The sequence below is a fragment of the Vombatus ursinus genome, unplaced genomic scaffold, assembly GCF_900497805.2.
Source record: "Vombatus ursinus unplaced genomic scaffold, bare-nosed wombat genome assembly UNPS02014809.1, whole genome shotgun sequence".
NCBI lineage: Eukaryota > Metazoa > Chordata > Mammalia > Diprotodontia > Vombatidae > Vombatus > Vombatus ursinus.
The window spans coordinates 7,298,523-7,315,962 of record NW_020954587.1 but is presented as its reverse complement, the minus strand read 5'-3'; the positions used below and the strand labels follow the sequence as shown (position 1 = coordinate 7,315,962).

General features: G+C 37.7%; 1 protein-coding gene across 2 annotated transcripts; it reads right to left on the bottom strand.

Moving 5' to 3' along the window:
• Positions 1 to 210: 210 nt before the first annotated feature.
• DDX3X (DEAD-box helicase 3 X-linked) lies at positions 211 to 17,061 on the bottom strand. Of its 2 annotated transcripts, none has more exons than XM_027875413.1 (17): positions 16,906 to 17,061; positions 13,613 to 13,670; positions 12,121 to 12,168; positions 8,251 to 8,383; positions 7,137 to 7,295; positions 6,959 to 7,058; positions 6,440 to 6,575; positions 5,742 to 5,827; positions 5,035 to 5,133; positions 4,780 to 4,940; positions 4,146 to 4,290; positions 3,918 to 4,062; positions 3,472 to 3,653; positions 3,274 to 3,391; positions 2,821 to 2,974; positions 2,571 to 2,716; positions 211 to 2,429 (listed from the first exon to the last, which is right to left on the bottom strand). In XM_027875413.1, the coding sequence occupies exons 1-17, from the start codon at positions 16,948 to 16,950 to the stop codon at positions 2,350 to 2,352; spliced, it is 1,995 nt and encodes a 664-aa protein (XP_027731214.1). In that variant the 5' UTR covers positions 16,951 to 17,061; the 3' UTR covers positions 211 to 2,349. The 2 variants fall into 2 exon arrangements, with proteins under 2 accessions (XP_027731214.1, XP_027731215.1); XM_027875414.1 differs by having other exon boundaries at positions 2,571 to 2,713.
• Between the last annotated feature and the right edge of the window lie 379 nt (positions 17,062 to 17,440).

Sequence of the window (17,440 nt, the reverse complement as noted above, 5' to 3'; positions counted from 1 at the left end):
AAACTTGCTAAAATGTTACCGCTGAATGTACAAGTCACTGATTATGCCAATACAACAAAGATAACCACATGTTTGAGGATTGCAATGTGCCAGACATTCACGGAGAAAAAAAACAAAAAAACAAAAAAAAACAGAAACAAAAACAAAAAAAAAAACACACAACTAAACAAAACTCACGCAACAAACATCTGAGAATCTGGACACTTCACATCAGTGTTTAGAAGTGTTTCATTAATATCTTAAGACAAGTGTATCAAAACCTTGGCATGTTTTAATTTCAAGTTGCCAATTTTGTTTTACTAACATCAGAAAGTTATGGCTACACTGCCAATGCCGGGTCTGCTTAATTTGACTTAAGAGTTTAATATGACTTAACATTAAAAGCTCACACTACCCCGAAATATATAATTTCACGCATACGGTGACATTCAACATTCAAGTGCCAGTGTTTTTGTACTGTCTTTTGGTCAAGTTTCTTTAAACTTTCAAAGAATCACTTTTAGGCTTACAAAAATAAATATTTGTCAAAATGTTCAATAAATATTACACAAAACTAGCAGCAAAAAGTATCTAGAAATCTGTCGTGTGCAAATAGTTTTCTTCCCAACTATCATTCCCATGGTCCCAAATAAATTTTAGAATCTAGTCCCTTCCCCTTCTTAGACAAGCTGCGTTCAACAATCTCCAAGAGACAAAATAAGATTGGAAGTTTAAGGACACGCACACAAGACATATATATAAAATTCTCTGAATGTGCAATAAAAGAAGTATTTTGTAAAAAGTTATGGGCAAAATGTACAAGGGCCTAAACCTAGACTAATTGAAATAGCACCATAACAAATGACCTCAATACTGTCAAGTGCACCTACTTAATAAAAGTTTTAGAACAAGGCACAATACACTTGAAAATCTATTGCACTTTAGGAGATTTTTGCCGTCTTCCTATGCCACTGAAAAAAGATTGAGAGTTTTGATCACGGCACTCTGGCCACAAAGTTAGCACAGAAATTCCAAGTGGCAGAGGCATTTTTAGTGGTGGACAATACTCATCTTTGGCCAGATTTAGCATAAACAGACTATAAATACAATGGAAACCTATGCAACTAAAACTGACTAAAACTGCACTGATAGCAGAATTGACACCTTGTGCAGTTATGTACATATTTCCAACCTCTGTGATCTCAAAGATTTCAGTTTGTTACTCTTCTGGAGCCATTTTTACAAAGTCTACAGTAAGCCAGTTTTAACATCTCAACGCAGCTTGAACAGAGTAATGTGAATCTGCATTAAAATAAAGCCTGCTGCATAATTCTTCCTGTTCATACCCTCTTGACCAAAAAACATCAACACTAGCATGCGTTATTAGACCAGAATCAGCCAGGCCCTTAAAGAGGACCGGTCACTGCTGTGGTCAGCCATTCTACCATTTCAATTTTCATTTATGGCAGGCATTTAAAAAGTCTAAATAGATGAATTCTCCTAAAAACTATTTCAAGTTATCAGACCTTTAAACTTTCCCTGTAATATTCTGCCCACATTTGGCTAGCTCACATTAATGATCTGCCTAAACATTGAAAGAGTAATTGCTGTATTTACTTGCATTAACTTCGAAAACAGTGCTTTGAATGTATGCATGTATTCATACATCACCTCATCATGACTGGAATGGCTTATTAAAGACTATCAGGTTCTAAGTACCTATCCAGGATAGAGTGAGCAAATCAGAACTTTAACTTAGTACAGTTTGCCACATTAGAAACTAATTCCATTGATATGCTTCAAGATGTTTTGTTTTTGGTTTTTTGGTTTTGTTTTTCCAAATCTGCAAGTATCAAAAGCCCTAATGCAGGCTACCGCATAAGTTTTTCCTTGTAATATTTATGGATGAATCGATGATTCCTGTTTAAGTTGTATCACACCTGTGTGCCAAGGTTTGATTTTAGCCCAAGTTCAGTAAATTTATTTTGTCAAAACAATTGATATCTTGAGCATTACTGAGCCAACAGGACATCAAAATAAAAGTTGTCTAAAGTTAAAGGCACAGTACATTAACAAACAAATGATCCTCAGTCACAAAATTATAAATGCAGTTTGGGGTAGGGGTGGGTGGGAGGGGAGTTAATCCAAACTACAGCAATGAAGTCTTCAAACCACCTTCTGAATAGGGCTGCTGATTGTTCCTTTCATTTCTTCTTGTGACCTTGAGCTCCCTTAAAAAAAAAATTTCAGTGGAGAATCACAGCTGGTAATGTACTGCGAGTTCTTGAAGCTACACAAGGTATAGTCTGGCTAAGTTACATGTGGTTTCCATATTAGCTTGTTTGGTAGGGTGACCTGCTGTGAGCAGATTCAATTACCCCACCAGTCAACCCCCTGGGAGTTATAATTTCCTCCATATCCATCACTGTTGTAGAAGCCTCCATAGCCACCTTAAACAAACAAAAAAAGCATACATATTAGATACCACATTCTTCTTTAAAATCACTTTAGGCCAAAAAGTTAAAAACAGTCCTACATTTTTTCAATTACTATTTTAAGGGGAGGGGGATCTTAAATTTTAGTGAACTTACCTCCACCAAATCCTCTGCTGCTGCCATGACCACCACCTCCGCCACCACTGCGACTGCTGCTTGCTCGACTACTACTAAAGCTAGAACTGCTGGCACCACTACTTTGTCGATAGTCTCTGGCACCAAAACCTCCACTGAATCTACTACTGTGAGGGGGGGGAAAGCATAAAAACACATTATACCATCATTCCATAAAAAACGGAAGATTTACCAGAAACTGGATTGAGAACGAAAAAGTTAACTTTAGTACCTCTTAGAACGTCCACGACTGCTACCCTTATAGTGATGTTCATAAGCCATACTTTCTAGCCACGATGGTACTTCTTGTTTAGCTTCAACAAGAAGATCCAGCAAATCCTTGGTAATGTTGATGTTCCTCTCATTGAAGAATGAAGTGGCAAGACCTAAAACAGGTCAAAGGAATTACCCTATGCTTTGCTGTCTACAAAGCATTAGAATATTCTACCTCTCCATTATTACTGCTGGCAACTGGGTTAAAAACTGGTAGCCCAATCCAATCAAATATCCTTTTTTCCTTATATTTGAACCACATGACCAATTGTTTAATTAGATCACATCCACAAAGATTATAAAATATCACCATTGTGGGAATTACAGCTTAAATTTTAAAACCCCATTAAGTGTTTTGCAAGAGATCACAATGCAACATACAATTAATTTTCTCACCAGTTAAAAACCTTACCAAGGTTCCCAACACGACCTGTACGACCAATTCGATGTACATACTCTTCAATATCACTCGGCAAATCAAAGTTTATAACATGTTTCACATTGGAAATATCCAGTCCTCTTGCTGCTACCTGAAAAACAACTTTGTTTAGGTCTGGTCGATTTTTAAAAATGTACATATTGAGATTATAAACAAAATGAGTGTGCTTACTGCTGTAGCTACTAAAATTGGGCTTTTTCCTGAGCGGAACTGGTGAAGTGCTTCTTCTCGATCTCTCTGAGATCGGTCTCCATGAATACTGGTACAAGCATATCCTTCATGGTATAAGAAATCTTCTAAGGAATCTGCCCCCTTTTTGGTCTCCACAAACACTAAGGTGAGTGAATCTTTGCCTGAATTTGGAAAAGGATGGAAAAGACTATGTTCAACACTAGGATAATTTATAAATAGTGAGCACCACCAAGTGGTGAAAGTTTTATACCAGTTGAATTTTAGTTGCACTTAAAGGCATGCAAATTGAAGTAATTCAAACAGAATGTTTCAATAGCATGTTATGAACAAGGAGGTAAAGACTAAAAGCTTTTCCTCCAACTAACACAGATTCTCATTACCTGAGCCACCAGAGCTGTGCTGAAATTCGTCGTAATTTTCTTTACCTGTGGCATTTAGGAGGTCAAGCAGAAATGACCGTTTGTCAGATTCTTCCACCCACACTACTTTCTGTGTGATGTTCTCAGAAGTAGAACCAACTCTGCCTACAGCCAGAAAGATATATTCATCCAAGAAGTCACGAGCAAGCATCTATAGGAAGAAAACAGACTTAGTATTCACTGAAGTAAGTAACATCACTTAAATGTATGACATTTAAAAAACTTAAATTGTACCTGTATTTCCTTGGGGAAAGTAGCACTAAACATCATAGTGTGGCGAACTCCCTTTTGTGGCATAGTATCCTGCTCAACTATACGACGAATCTGAGGTTCAAACCCCATATCAAGCATACGATCAGCTTCATCCAACACTAGATACCTGATGGCACAAAAGTTGTCAATATAGTTCAAACTTAAGGTTGAACTACTCCATTACCAGAGAATTCAATCTTTGTAATACATCTTAAGTCTTTATAAAATTAAAGGGTATACAATATATGTAATACTCTATGTGTAAAGCATTTAAAAAAAAATAAATGGCTTCTTAAAAAGCGAATGGACAAACCATTGAATTAAACATTTAATCAAATGAATTCAAATTAAACATTTGAAATAACAATTCTGTAAAAACAAGTGCCACTACTGATTTCTAATTTTGCATATATGCTAACCTTCCAATATTAAGGGTGTAGCTTTGATACTGATATAGACCAATCAAATGCTTAAAAAATAGAATGATTTTTGGAACCACAATCCTCAAAATGTAGGTGGCTTTTTTTAAATAAAATTAGTAAAAAGGAGTTTTAAAAGTATCATTGTTCATGTAACTAGAAGACCATCTAACACAGGCAAACAGTTGTTAACATACTTGCAAAAATCTAAGCCAATCTTTCCTCTTTCCATCATATCTACTAGACGTCCTGGAGTTGCCACAAGCAAGTGACATCCACGTTCTAAGTCTCGAATCTGCTGACCAATATCGGCACCACCATAGACTACGCATGGACGAACTCTGGATCGATATGAAAACTATTAAAAAAAAAGTTTACTTTATTTTTCAAAATAGTCATGGAAATGGATTAATTTTTGTGGTAAGAATAAATCACCAATAACTTAAGATTACCTTTCTTGCTTCCTCATAGATCTGTACTGCCAGTTCTCTTGTTGGTGCTAAAACCAGGGAGATTGGGTACTGTTTACGACGCCCATACCTTCCATTTTCCTACAAAATGAATCATTTTATCAAAAAGATCGAACAAGAGTGGCTTCAAGTGTTAACTCAGCATTTCTTTGATTCTGAGTGTCACCAATGGAACAAAGCAATGTTAAAGGACCCCATTAATATGTGAATCACTCAAGGTGTCACCCAATAGTTCTAAAGCTTTCTTGTAATACCAGCCCACAGATTTAAACAAATTCAAAAGGGACTATTTTTAGACTAAAAGCAAAGAGGTTTTCCTGCACTCCTTGAAACATAAAAAAAATTTTTTTGAGAACTATTTCAACATAATTGGTTTAATTTGCAATTGCATTTCATTTTATGCATTCAAAAACTTTATTCATAGAAGGTGTCCACGATACAAAAAAGTTTAAAATTAATGGTCTTATGGGAACATTTTAAAAAATCAAGAGCTGATTCACTTTTTAAATCTGAGGCACCACACTTGAAAGCTGCCTGACACAAGATGTGCAAAATGATTCAAGCATGAACCAAAATAGACCAACATGATCTTGTACATCAGTTTTGCTTTAAAAGCTTTGACACTCATGGACAGTCAGTATCACTAGGGCAAATGTAAAATTTTAGCATTCATGAACTAGAAAACAAACCTTCATAGCCCTCAATGCTTCCCCTGGGCCATCTGTATAAATCTGACTCAAAATTGGCAGAAGAAATGCAGCAGTTTTTCCAGATCCTATTAAAGAGAACAAAGAGATGTATGATCCAAAACCAACCAACTTTAAAGATGAAGGTGTGCAACTATGTTAATTGATTTGAAAAGAAAAACAAAATGCTACACTAAGCCAGGAGAAATTTTTTAAAGACTATTTAACATCTCATGAGGAATTAAATTTAAATTCTAGCATTACAGATTGTATATGTATAGATATATACAATATAGATATGTCTACTTCAGTCATCAGCTTTCAAAAATATCACAAACATGTCTTACCAAAAGATAGGGAAGAAATTAATACAATTGTTACTTTTCTATTCTAGTCACAACGTGTACTAGTGTACATTGTGGTAATAAAGCATCCTTTATTTTCCCCTTGTTCATCTAGTAACGTATTTGCTAAGGTAATAAGTGGATTTCAATTACAGTTAAAAGAACAACTGTGATTTAAAGTCAAGATTTTTGGGGAAAAACAAAGTTTAAGCCATTAGGTGTTCTGAAGGGAAGTACTATAAAATTAGAACATTTCTTCTCCCAGCAAATGGAAACATGCATCTTCACCCAACCCTTTAATCAACCTCTCTACCGAAATTCTCATAATCAATATTCATAGTGATTGAATAACTGTACCTGTTTGGGCGCAAGCCATCAAGTCTCTCTTTTCTTTGATAATAGGAATAGCATGTTTCTGCACTGGAGTAGGACGAGTGTAACGAGTAAGTTCAATATTCCCCATGATAATTTCTCCCATCTCAACGTCGCTAAACTGTCAAAAAATGTGAAGATATTAATAACAATTAAGCACATCCCCAAAACTAAGTCAATTACTATCAATTACAGACCTTCTAGTTCCACTGAGAACTATACAAAAGGAAATTTAAGAAACTTCTCAACCAATCTAAACTTTATAATGTTAGCCCCCCCTTCCCCAATGTCATTTGCTTGGAATTTTTCTATGCAGGTAGAATATTATTGATTTGTAATAACAGTAAATGGTTCTACCCTCATTCTACACTGTGGACAAGTTTAATAAATTGCAAACTAATTCCATTTATGGTATTCTGCTATACCTTCAGAAGTTCTAAAATCTACAAAGAAGCCCTTTAGATGGAAATACAGAGCGTGTTGGGGGGGGGGTCAAAGGCTTACACTTTCAATGTGTGGGGGACAGTTGTTGCCTGTTGCCTCAACAGGAATGTCATCATATTTCTCAAAGTTAATTCCAGTGTTTCCTCCAGAGAAGAGTTCCCTGAAATCAAAAGTTCAACTGTAGTTACTATATGACATAAAAGATATACAATGAATCAGTATTTTGGAAATCACTTACTGCTCCAAGCGATCACTTGGTGGAAGTGGTTTTGACCAGTCATCTTCGTCTGATTTATCAGACCATCGACTATTCCCACTCCGTTCAAATTTGCCAAAGCCACTTCTGTCACCACGACTGCCAATGCCATCGTAGTCACTTCTTCCACGATCATCAAATCTAAACAGAAGAAAACAACTATCACATATACCACCCATGTGGGGGGGGATGACCCGACTTCATGAGAAGATACCCCATGCTGCTTATCTGATTTTATTATGCAATACCAAGGCAGTGCTTCAAAAGTCACAAACCAACCTACTTTAGAAGTACAAATTAAAATTGACTCTCAACATTCTGGCTTCTCACCTACCAAACATTTCTCCAAATTAGCCAAATGTGCTTTCTTTTTTTTTTCTTCTTCCAAGCATGCCATCATGACTCTAGACTTATCAAAAACAGGCCAATGGATCATTTAAGAGTCACATAAACATTTTACAAGCTTCTATAACAGGACATAGCTTACTCCTACATTTTACCCAAGCTGTTCATGAAAAATGTTATTTGGGGAAAACCACCATCCTCATAGCACTGCTTTCCCCAGCCACATTATAATATTTATAGGAAAGAATTCCCCAATATGAGACTTGGGACAAAAGGTAGAAAATAGTCCTTACCTGAATTAAGATGTGTTTAGTTTTAGGCCTGGCATACCATGTTTTCGAAAAATCAGGATACGGGATTAACCACAGCTATAAAGTCAGTTCACCACACTCGTGTAATCAAAAATACAAGGTGTTTAAAATTTATGAAAAAGAACCCGCAAAAACCTCCAACAAGTTAGGCTATTCACTGTATTAGCCTACACTTTAAATATTCAAATATCCAAAATTAACAATGCTGCAGGTCTCATTTTTGTAGAACAATCTTTAAGATCTCTCATGACTTTTAAAAAAGCACAATATTATATATTATATTCTATATACAGAAAATAGACTTGGAATTTTTAAAAAGCCATTTCAGAGTCAATAAAAAATAAACGTGGATTTTTCCAACACCAGAAATATATTTACTATCAAGACAGCTATGTATATAATCATGCAAGAGAATGGTCAGAATAAAACAAATCACACACCTTCCTCTTGATCCACTTCCACGATCACTGAAGAAACTGGACTTCCCTCTTGTATCGCTACGAGAGCCAAAACTGCTATATGCATCCTTATCTTTACCAGAATTCCACCCCGAACTATCTTTATCATAGAATCCTGCCAAAAAAGGAACAAGATTGACTTTCTTCTTCTAACTGCTAGGACCTAACACTAGGACTTACTTAGAAACCTAAAGCCTTACATCAGGGTAATAAAAGTCTGTCCATATATGACCAAAAGAGGTTTTGGCCCATATATGACTGAGAGACTTGTTTTATGCCAAGTCTCTAAAAGAGCCCAGAACACAAAATTTTGAACATGGTAATCTATAGACAGGTTAGATGAGTCATTTTTATTGTCTTATTTTTTAATTCTTTAAAAGGATTTAAAAAAAGGGCAGGAATACACAACTAACAAAATATTCTCCAGTTATAAGACAAGGGTTGCTTCAATTTATCAAGAATTGGAACCACATCATTAACTAAGTATTCCCTGCCATAATAAGATTATGTATGAGAAGACCATTCCAATGACTATATTGCTATTCTCTCTATCCATCCCAAACTAGAGGTGTCTTAAGTGTGCTGACAATAAAATTACATGTAATTCAGTATTTACAGGCGTGGGGAAGAGAAAGGGACACACACTGGATAATAGGTGTCTAGTGATCCTTCCCCTTATTTCAAAATGTAAAGAATTATTAATAATGTACATTATACTTTTCTACACTAAGAGTTGAAGATATTCACAGAAGATCTAGCTCAATCTCGTAACTTTACAGATGAAAGGGCCAAAAATGTGATGGTCACACAAGTAAATAAACATTCTACATTAAAATCCAGTTTATAACTCCAAATGCAAGGTTTCTCTTTTCCTCTCACTTTGCCATATTTAAGATTCAAGAGCACAGGGGGTAGCTAGGTGGCGCAGTGGATACAGCACCGGTCCTGGATTCAGGAAGACCTGCGTTCAAATCCTGCCTCAGACACGTAACACTTACTAGCTATGTGACCCTGGGCAAGTCACGTAACCCCCATTATCACCCCCCCAAAAAAGATTCAAGAGCACACTTCTTCTTCCCCCTAAAACTAGGAATGCTCCCTTTCTTTAGAGACCTAAATATTGTTCCACACCACACTTTATGCGGATTATGATTAAATTTTAGCCAAAATATCCAGAAGCCACTGGTTATATGAAAGGCTGACAAAAGAACCAAATTTATAGTTCTGAAATAGTTGAGCAATTAGTTTCCCTGATTATTAATCCCATGATGTAATTAATCTAAGTTTTAACATTGTTACTTTTATGTAAAATCTAATATAACTGTATAACATTTAACAACCAGGCAGGAAAGCCACACCAAATTTATGATCAAGAACCAACTCTTACCCATATGTGTGACTAATAGTAAATGTAAAATTAGGTAGTAAAGGATCTGGAGCAAGGTCAATCTATTAATACAGAATTTAAGGCTAAGTAATGTCAAATACCCAGTGGAAAGCTATTTAAACATACCAAATACCTTCCAATTTGTCCCTGATGTACTTCTTTTAAAAACTGCTGTGATCATGAAAACAAGTCTTTTAAGATTTACTCAGAAAATTAGATGGGTTAAATTCTCCTTTTATTCAACAGTCCAACAATTCATGTTGATTTAAAAACAAATCCTTTAGTTAAGTATAATTTGGGAGCATCCTTAATTTGAGACAGTGCTTATATACTTTATAGTACATAAAGCATATATACTTTATGTTTTAATAGCTTAAAAGTTGCTTTAGCTTTAAGACATATATTACTTGGCCTTGTCATATATAATTTCATGTCCTTTAAGTAATAACAGCTAAATACCATCAAATAATTAAGCTGAATGACTATCTGTTGGGAATACCATATTATAAATAGGACTAACATGACGCAATATTCTTTTGGAACCTGAATTCAAAATCTTGCTGATTCTTATCTTTGTGACAAGTCCTCCTAGTTTCTTTAGCTTAAAAAAAAGAAAAAAGAAAAGGTGGAATGGGGGAGAGCCCTAAATAATTAATTATCCAACCAATTCTAAATCTTATGTGTTCAATTTCAGTTGTGTTCCACCCTTCATGACCCCATTTGGAGTTTCCTTGGCAAAGATATTGAGAATGGTTCACAATTTTCCTTCTCCAGTTCACTTTACAGATGAGGAAACTGAGGCAAACAGGGTTAAGTGATTTGTTCAGGGTCACACAACAGTAAGTGTCTAAAGCCAGATCTGAACTCAAAAAGATCTCTTCCTGACTCTAGGCGACAGCACTCCATCCAATGCACCACCTAGCTACCTATGATACACCTAATTATTGGTAATCTTGTCTTAAAAATTGAGTCACATATGCCTCTAATAAAAACACCAGTTTCCCTCCCTCCCCCCTTTTCCTGGCCTTACAGTGGTCAGAAAACATTTTAGAACATGAATGCAAAACTAAAAATATCCAGATGGGAATTACCAGGTTAAATTCAGCAATAGGAAAAATGCTATTTGACTTCTTTTGCTGAACCTTCTCCCCCAATTTAAAACTTTGTAAACAAATGATAGATGGGCTCACAGAGTAGGAAGAACAGAAATGAAGGTGATTCTAATTGAAAATGCAAAAAAGTCAATGGATGACAGGTTTGAATTTATATGGTGATTCAGTAACATTTTATGACTAAGATATCAGAATTTCTTTTCCTTCTTTTACTCCTTCTAAAAGCTAGCCATGTGCCGTTGAACAATTACTTAACTTTTCAATTTCATCTGCAAAGAACATAGTTCTAAATCCTTTATGACCCCCTAAGAAAGTCCACAGTAAGGAATTAGTAGAGAATTAGAAACAATTTTCTTACTTAAGGAAGGATTATTTTCAAATATTTTAATCAAAGCTAATAAATCAAATTATAGCATGAAAATGGATGACAATTAAATTTACTACTCATCATCTATCCAGAGCTCCATGAGCTTTTGTATATTATTCAGTAAAAATGCTGTTTTCTGGGCGCAGCTAGGTGGCACAGTGTATAGAGCACTGGCCCTGAAGTCAGAAAGACCCGAGTTCAAATCCAACCTCAGACCAAACACTTGACACTTACTAGTTGTGTGACCCTGAGCAAGTCACTCATCCCCAACTGCCTAAAAAATGCTGTTTTCTGACAGCTCTAAGATAAGAACCATTTATGCCAACCCAATTCATTTATTATGTAGTTCACTTTAGAATGAATTTGTGCCACTGAAAATGTTAAATAAACTCTTTTGCCTCAGAAGTACTAAGGATTACAGTTTAATTCAGAAATGGATGTTTGAAATACTTCGCGATGAGATTGTAAAATGGTCCGAAAAACTTAAAGGGTCTAGATAGGGGTGGGGAAACCTGTGGCCTTTTAGGTCCTTGGTGTGGCCTTTTGACGGAGTCCAAGTTTTACAGAACAAATCTTTATTAAAGGGGATTTGTTCTGTGAAGTTTAGATTCAGTCAAAGGGCAACACTTGAGAACCTAGTGGGCTACATACATGGCCTTGAGGTCCCAGATTCCACTCCTGATCTAGACCATGATTAGTATATACAGGATCAAAGTTCAAATAAAAGCAAGAAACTTATTTCCATCATAATGTGTAAAGCTCCTTATGCTACCAATCAGCAAGCAATAAATAGTGTGCTTAACTGTTTAAAACTGAAAATGGAATACAACTGAAACATTCCTTTTAACATTACAGCTCCTAGCACTCACTTAAGGGTTCTTATTCACTCACCACATACACACAAATCAGTTCATAAAGTTTCTGAACACTTAAAGGAGACAAATTATACCTTGTTAGAGATGATACACATTAGAAAAATGTCTTACCCTTAGAAGCTTCTCTGTTCCTTAAATGAGGAGGAATATAACGTCCTTCTAAGAAAAATAAAATATAATTTTATCTTTACAAAATCTTTAAAACAAAAGTTCTTTACAAACAGGGTAGCCAAAGTGGGCAAGAGGACTTGTCAAAGGAGATACATCTGTTTAATTCAACTAACTTAGAAAAACATCAGTGTTAGCGAACAGACCATTCCAATCTTACTTGTCAAATTTTATTGTTCCAATACACTTCCCTAAGAGAAAAAAAAAATCTTGGTTCTTAACAAAAATAAAATTCTAATAAGATTTGGGGATGGGGGGAGAGAGGTAATCGAGTCAATTGGGGGGGGGGGAACCCAAACCCCAACCAGGAATGAGATTTGGCAATTCATTAGATTAACTACTGTAATTCTCAACTTGATTGAAAATCTCTGGCCAAGTTGGATTATTCTTGAATTAATTTAAAATGAACAGATGTACTAACAAATCAAATCATATCAATAGGATATATATAATATTCAAAACAAACGAGGAACTCATCACTTGCTCCTTGAATAACTTGAAAATACATCAAAGACAGAAGCAGTGAGTCACTATCACTTTCCTATTTTGGAGAAATTACTCATTAAATTAAGAGCAAAGTGCCATTCACAGAGATTACCCCCCCACACACACACCCCTCTTCCCTCTTCTCATGGAGTTTATAGTCTATCGGAAAAACTCCATCACAGACTTGTAATTTTAATTACTTTCCAGGTATAATTAAAAGTTGCCCACAAGTCTCTGGCTTTCTAAGATTACAAAATCAAGATTCCTCAACTCCTTTCCTTCCTCTATTGATTATCCCCTTCACTTACTTTATGTAATTAATCAGAAAAAGGAAAAATGGGATTACTAAACTTCTAGAGAATGGGATGGTAAAAGATCTAAATAAAAAGTCAACTCATTTGTCTACAATGACTTTACCAGAGCAGTAAATGACAAAGATTAACACTGTAAAAAATTCATTTGGCTAATATGCTGTTAAAAGGCAATTAATAAATATTCTATTCCAACCTCACTTACATATAACAAATTTCTACTTCGTCTTTCAAAACTTCCAAATCAGTCACCAAAATACTACAACAAAGAATCTTAGTTCTGACCTACCTAGTGGGAAAATTCTTTTGGTTCTTGTTAAAGAGTTTAGTAAACTCCCTACTCTCTTTTACTGGGTTCAAAGGTTTTGTTCTTTTACACTGGCCAATTCGTAGCATTAGCCAACCAAACCTACTTAGAAGGTAATGTCCCATGAGGTTGTTATACCTCTCTCTGTGCCTGTCTTTTCCACAGTTAAAAATTCAACCCAATTAAGTTAAATCCAACGATCTTTGAATCTTTATTAATAAATGATAGTCTTAAAATTTAAGTTTCCTAGCACTCATGACATATGTCAAGACATAAGAAAAAAGCTTTTAGTTAGAATCCACCCCCCTATCACCTAAAATTTTATACTTACTGCTCGCTGTACCTCCTCCACTCTGATTATCTGAAGAATTCAGGTCTAGGCCAGCAAACTAGAAGAAAAGAGGAAAGCTATTTATACTCTCAGTACACATTAAATAGCTGAGAAAAAGAAAAACCAATGTGGCTTTAATAAGCAAAAGGGTAATGAGCCAACATCATTTCCAGCTTTGGCTCTGCCACTAACTTGACCTATGACCTTGAATGAGTTACTTAATATCCTAAATCTGTTTCCTAATCTAAAAATGCCTGTATCCTAGTTCCTACCCACCCAACCTTAGGGTTGGCTTGTGAGAGACAGAAATGAGAACATTATCTTCTTAATTTTTTAAAAATAAGTTTTACTACTAGGGAAATACTGGACCTATTTGTCCATTATTAGTAAGACCTGTTATAATTACCTTTTTATGGGAACTTCAAATAATTACAAACCTCAAATTACAAAATCTTACATGTAAAAATATACTAATCTAATGCCTCATATTGTTAATTAAGTTATTTTTGTAAAAAATATTCTTTAGAGATGTAACACATTGCCCCCCAATATAGGGTTGTACCTGCACCAAATCTGCCTTTTACAGGAGTGCAGCTTATAGATTTTTCCTGTGTATAGATAACCTAATCTTTGTACTTCGTTTTAAGTGAAAGGCCTGTATATTTAGAACAATAAAAGTACACGATTAGTAATAAAGCTATCTGCTTAAGGATTAAGCCTCTTCCCTGGGCCTTGGTTTCCTCATCTGTTAAATGTTGGACTAGGTCCAACTTCTCAGGGACTTAAATCTCTTCCAGTTCTAGATCTTCGACATTTTTATAAAATTGTTCTCCTTGAGAAGACATGTTCATGTCTCTCCCACCTCTATTTCTCTAATTCAATCATTCTCCTAAAGGTCACATTCTCTATTCCATTTAACCATTCACACCCATTTTTATTATTCCCACCCAGACCAAAACTCTGGTCCAACTTGAAAATCCTAGATTAAACAGTACCATTTACCCTAAAAAGTGGACTTCAGTGGTAATTAACATCGATATAGTAAACAAATGACTAACACAAGTTAAAAGTCTATCTTAGCTAAAAAGCAACCTTTATAAGCAGGAATGCCACCCTTTAAAAGTTTAAGTCTCTGGATAAAAACCCACACGACACATTCATAAACAAAAATGGCAATACTATATATATCTAATCAATCTCCACATTATCATCTACGAAAACAGATCATGTGTAAAGTAGGAAGCAGACACGATTCCTCTCTTGCAGATTGCAGTGCTTACTTCCAAGATGTAATCCAAGTTCATATTAAAATAAAGCTTGTCCAATCATTTTTAAAAAATATTACATCAATGAAAAGCCCTACCCCACCAATATCAACATGCCTTTTGACAGATATAAAAAGCAATTTTTAACAATGAAATAAAGCTCTTTAATTTTACTTTGTATAATTACAGCAATAATTCCCATTATTTATAAATTTCTATAAGCTTCGATCCTGAAAACCTAATTAGCACGAACATACCCAGTGCTTAAAGTTTAATGTTTATAAGAAGCTTACAATGGTCAAGGTCAAATCAAGTCTGAATTCAAGAAGCGTTCTAATTCATTCCTACAATTCTAGACAGTGCCTTCAAACCAGTAAACAAAGTCACTACTTTTGGATGCCAGTTAGTATCAAATGATGGCATCATTATGAAACAGATCCCTCAAAGTCCTCCAAATTGCAAAGCCCCAATCCTCAAATTCCGGGTCATTGTTGCCAACCAGTTTTACTAGGCTGTTGCATAAAGCTAATTTTGGACAAGAACGTTTTACTGCAAACACACCTAATAAACAAATAAAATTATGTAACATTTACTTTCATAACTTATTAAAATCAAGTAGAATTAAAATGACCCCATATATTCCACGAATGTCCCCTAGCAGCTCATGAAAGATAGAAACCTTAATCACTATGATACATCTGCAGAATTAATCAAGAACCTAAATTCATCTCCACAAAACTAAACAATGGACTTCTCTCAAAAGCCTTAGTGCCATTGCTACAATCCACCTCTCCATACCGTATCCTTTCACCTAATTCTCAGATACAAAGACTGCTAGGACTTTTCTCAGATATTTAAACAAAGCTGTATACCCTACCCAACACTTCAGCATCATAAAATTCTATTCCATCCAAATCCGCATTTCCGAAAATTTTTCGTCTTTCAAATTTCCCAGGCCTGAACGCCAAAATTAAGGTTCACAAGACCAGAAGCATCACTAAGGGGGTCCGCCTCTGGACCCTAACTGCTCAGCTATCGTCCCCACCCCGGCCGTCCCCCCACCTCCATAGCTCCACTACCCGGCGCAACGGCGCACGGACGGGCCCATTCCCCCCCCCCACAATCCCTCCTCGGCCCATCTGCGTCACAAAACTTTCCACTCCGGAAACGCTGCTTCGCCAACCGGGACAGTGGAATCAAAGATCGCCTCTCAAAAGGGAAGATAAAACAAGCTCCAAACCCTTTAAACCAACGGGAACGACCTAAAAATAGGGTTCCCGCGAGCACCCCTTTCCCGCTCCGTGTTCTCCGACTCCTCTGCATCCCCCGCGCCGGCGGCTCCTCGCTCCCCCCGCCCCCCACCCGCTAGCGGGCCGCAGCGCCGCCCAGCCACGCAGCAGCACACAAAGGAGGCCGCCGCCATTACCCAGAGCGAAGGCCGTCAGCCCGCGCGCCCCCGCCACCTTGTATCGGGTCTTCCGTCCCTCGTCATTCACACCTTCCAAGAGATAAAACAGCCCTAGCCAGAAGCCGGAAACAACCACTACAAGGCTAATGCAAAGGCCTGCTCAAAGTCAGTTGCGAAAAGCAAAACACCTTTAGACACTAACACAAAAGACTCCAGACAAAGAGCCCCCTCCAGCGCTCGCGCACCCACCCCCCCTCAGCGCGCGCTCCCGGCGCGCGCTCCCTTCTCCCTACCCACTCGCTTGCGCACGCTCGCACAAAAGCCGCCATTGTGCGCGGACCACGGACAATACCTCGGGCGAGCCGGGCCCGACACAAAGCCCGCCTCTCCCTGGTCCCTTTCCACACGCCCGTTCCCCGACCTTCCCCCCGACTTCTCTCTCTCCTCCTCCACATCCCTGAGGAGACAACTTACTCTGGCCTGGAGCACATGATCCAAGAGCCGGGATACTCGCGGACCACCGGGTTTAGCACTGCGCCACAGGCCAGGCTAGAGGGGGAGGGCGGGAGCATGATGAGATCCGCGCGGGCGCCGACCCCCTTCCCTCCTCGCTGTCTTACCTGCTGATCCAGCCCGAGCGCATTCTCCACCGCCACATGACTCATCCCTGAAGAGTACCGGGGACTCTGGCGTTACCACTGCGGATCAACTGTGTGTGGGGGATGTCTCACCGCAAAGCACCTCTCACCGGGGAACTGCGGCTCTGGAACGCCCGGCGCGGCCACGGCCCTAATATACCCACTCCGACGGCTCGTACGTCAGCACGTAAGACGTGCCCGTCCCCCGTCGCCACCTCTCCCTACCCAACCCACACTTCCCCCTACCGCCACCACCACCACTTCTCCTTTCTGGCTGCCGCGCCAATCAGTCTGCTCTAACCTCGCGGGAACTATCCGTCACAGCCTATTCTCCCACCACTTCAGCAGAGCAAAGTCCTCAAAAATTCGCGAGAGCTTCTCTTTCACTACCCCCCCACCCCCTCCCCCCTCCCCCCACCCCCCCTCGTCCTCGAACCCCCAAAGCCTCGCGAGAACTCCTCTTCCCCGATTTCTACCAGACTCGGAGCGCTCAAGATATCGCGAAAAGTCTCTTTCT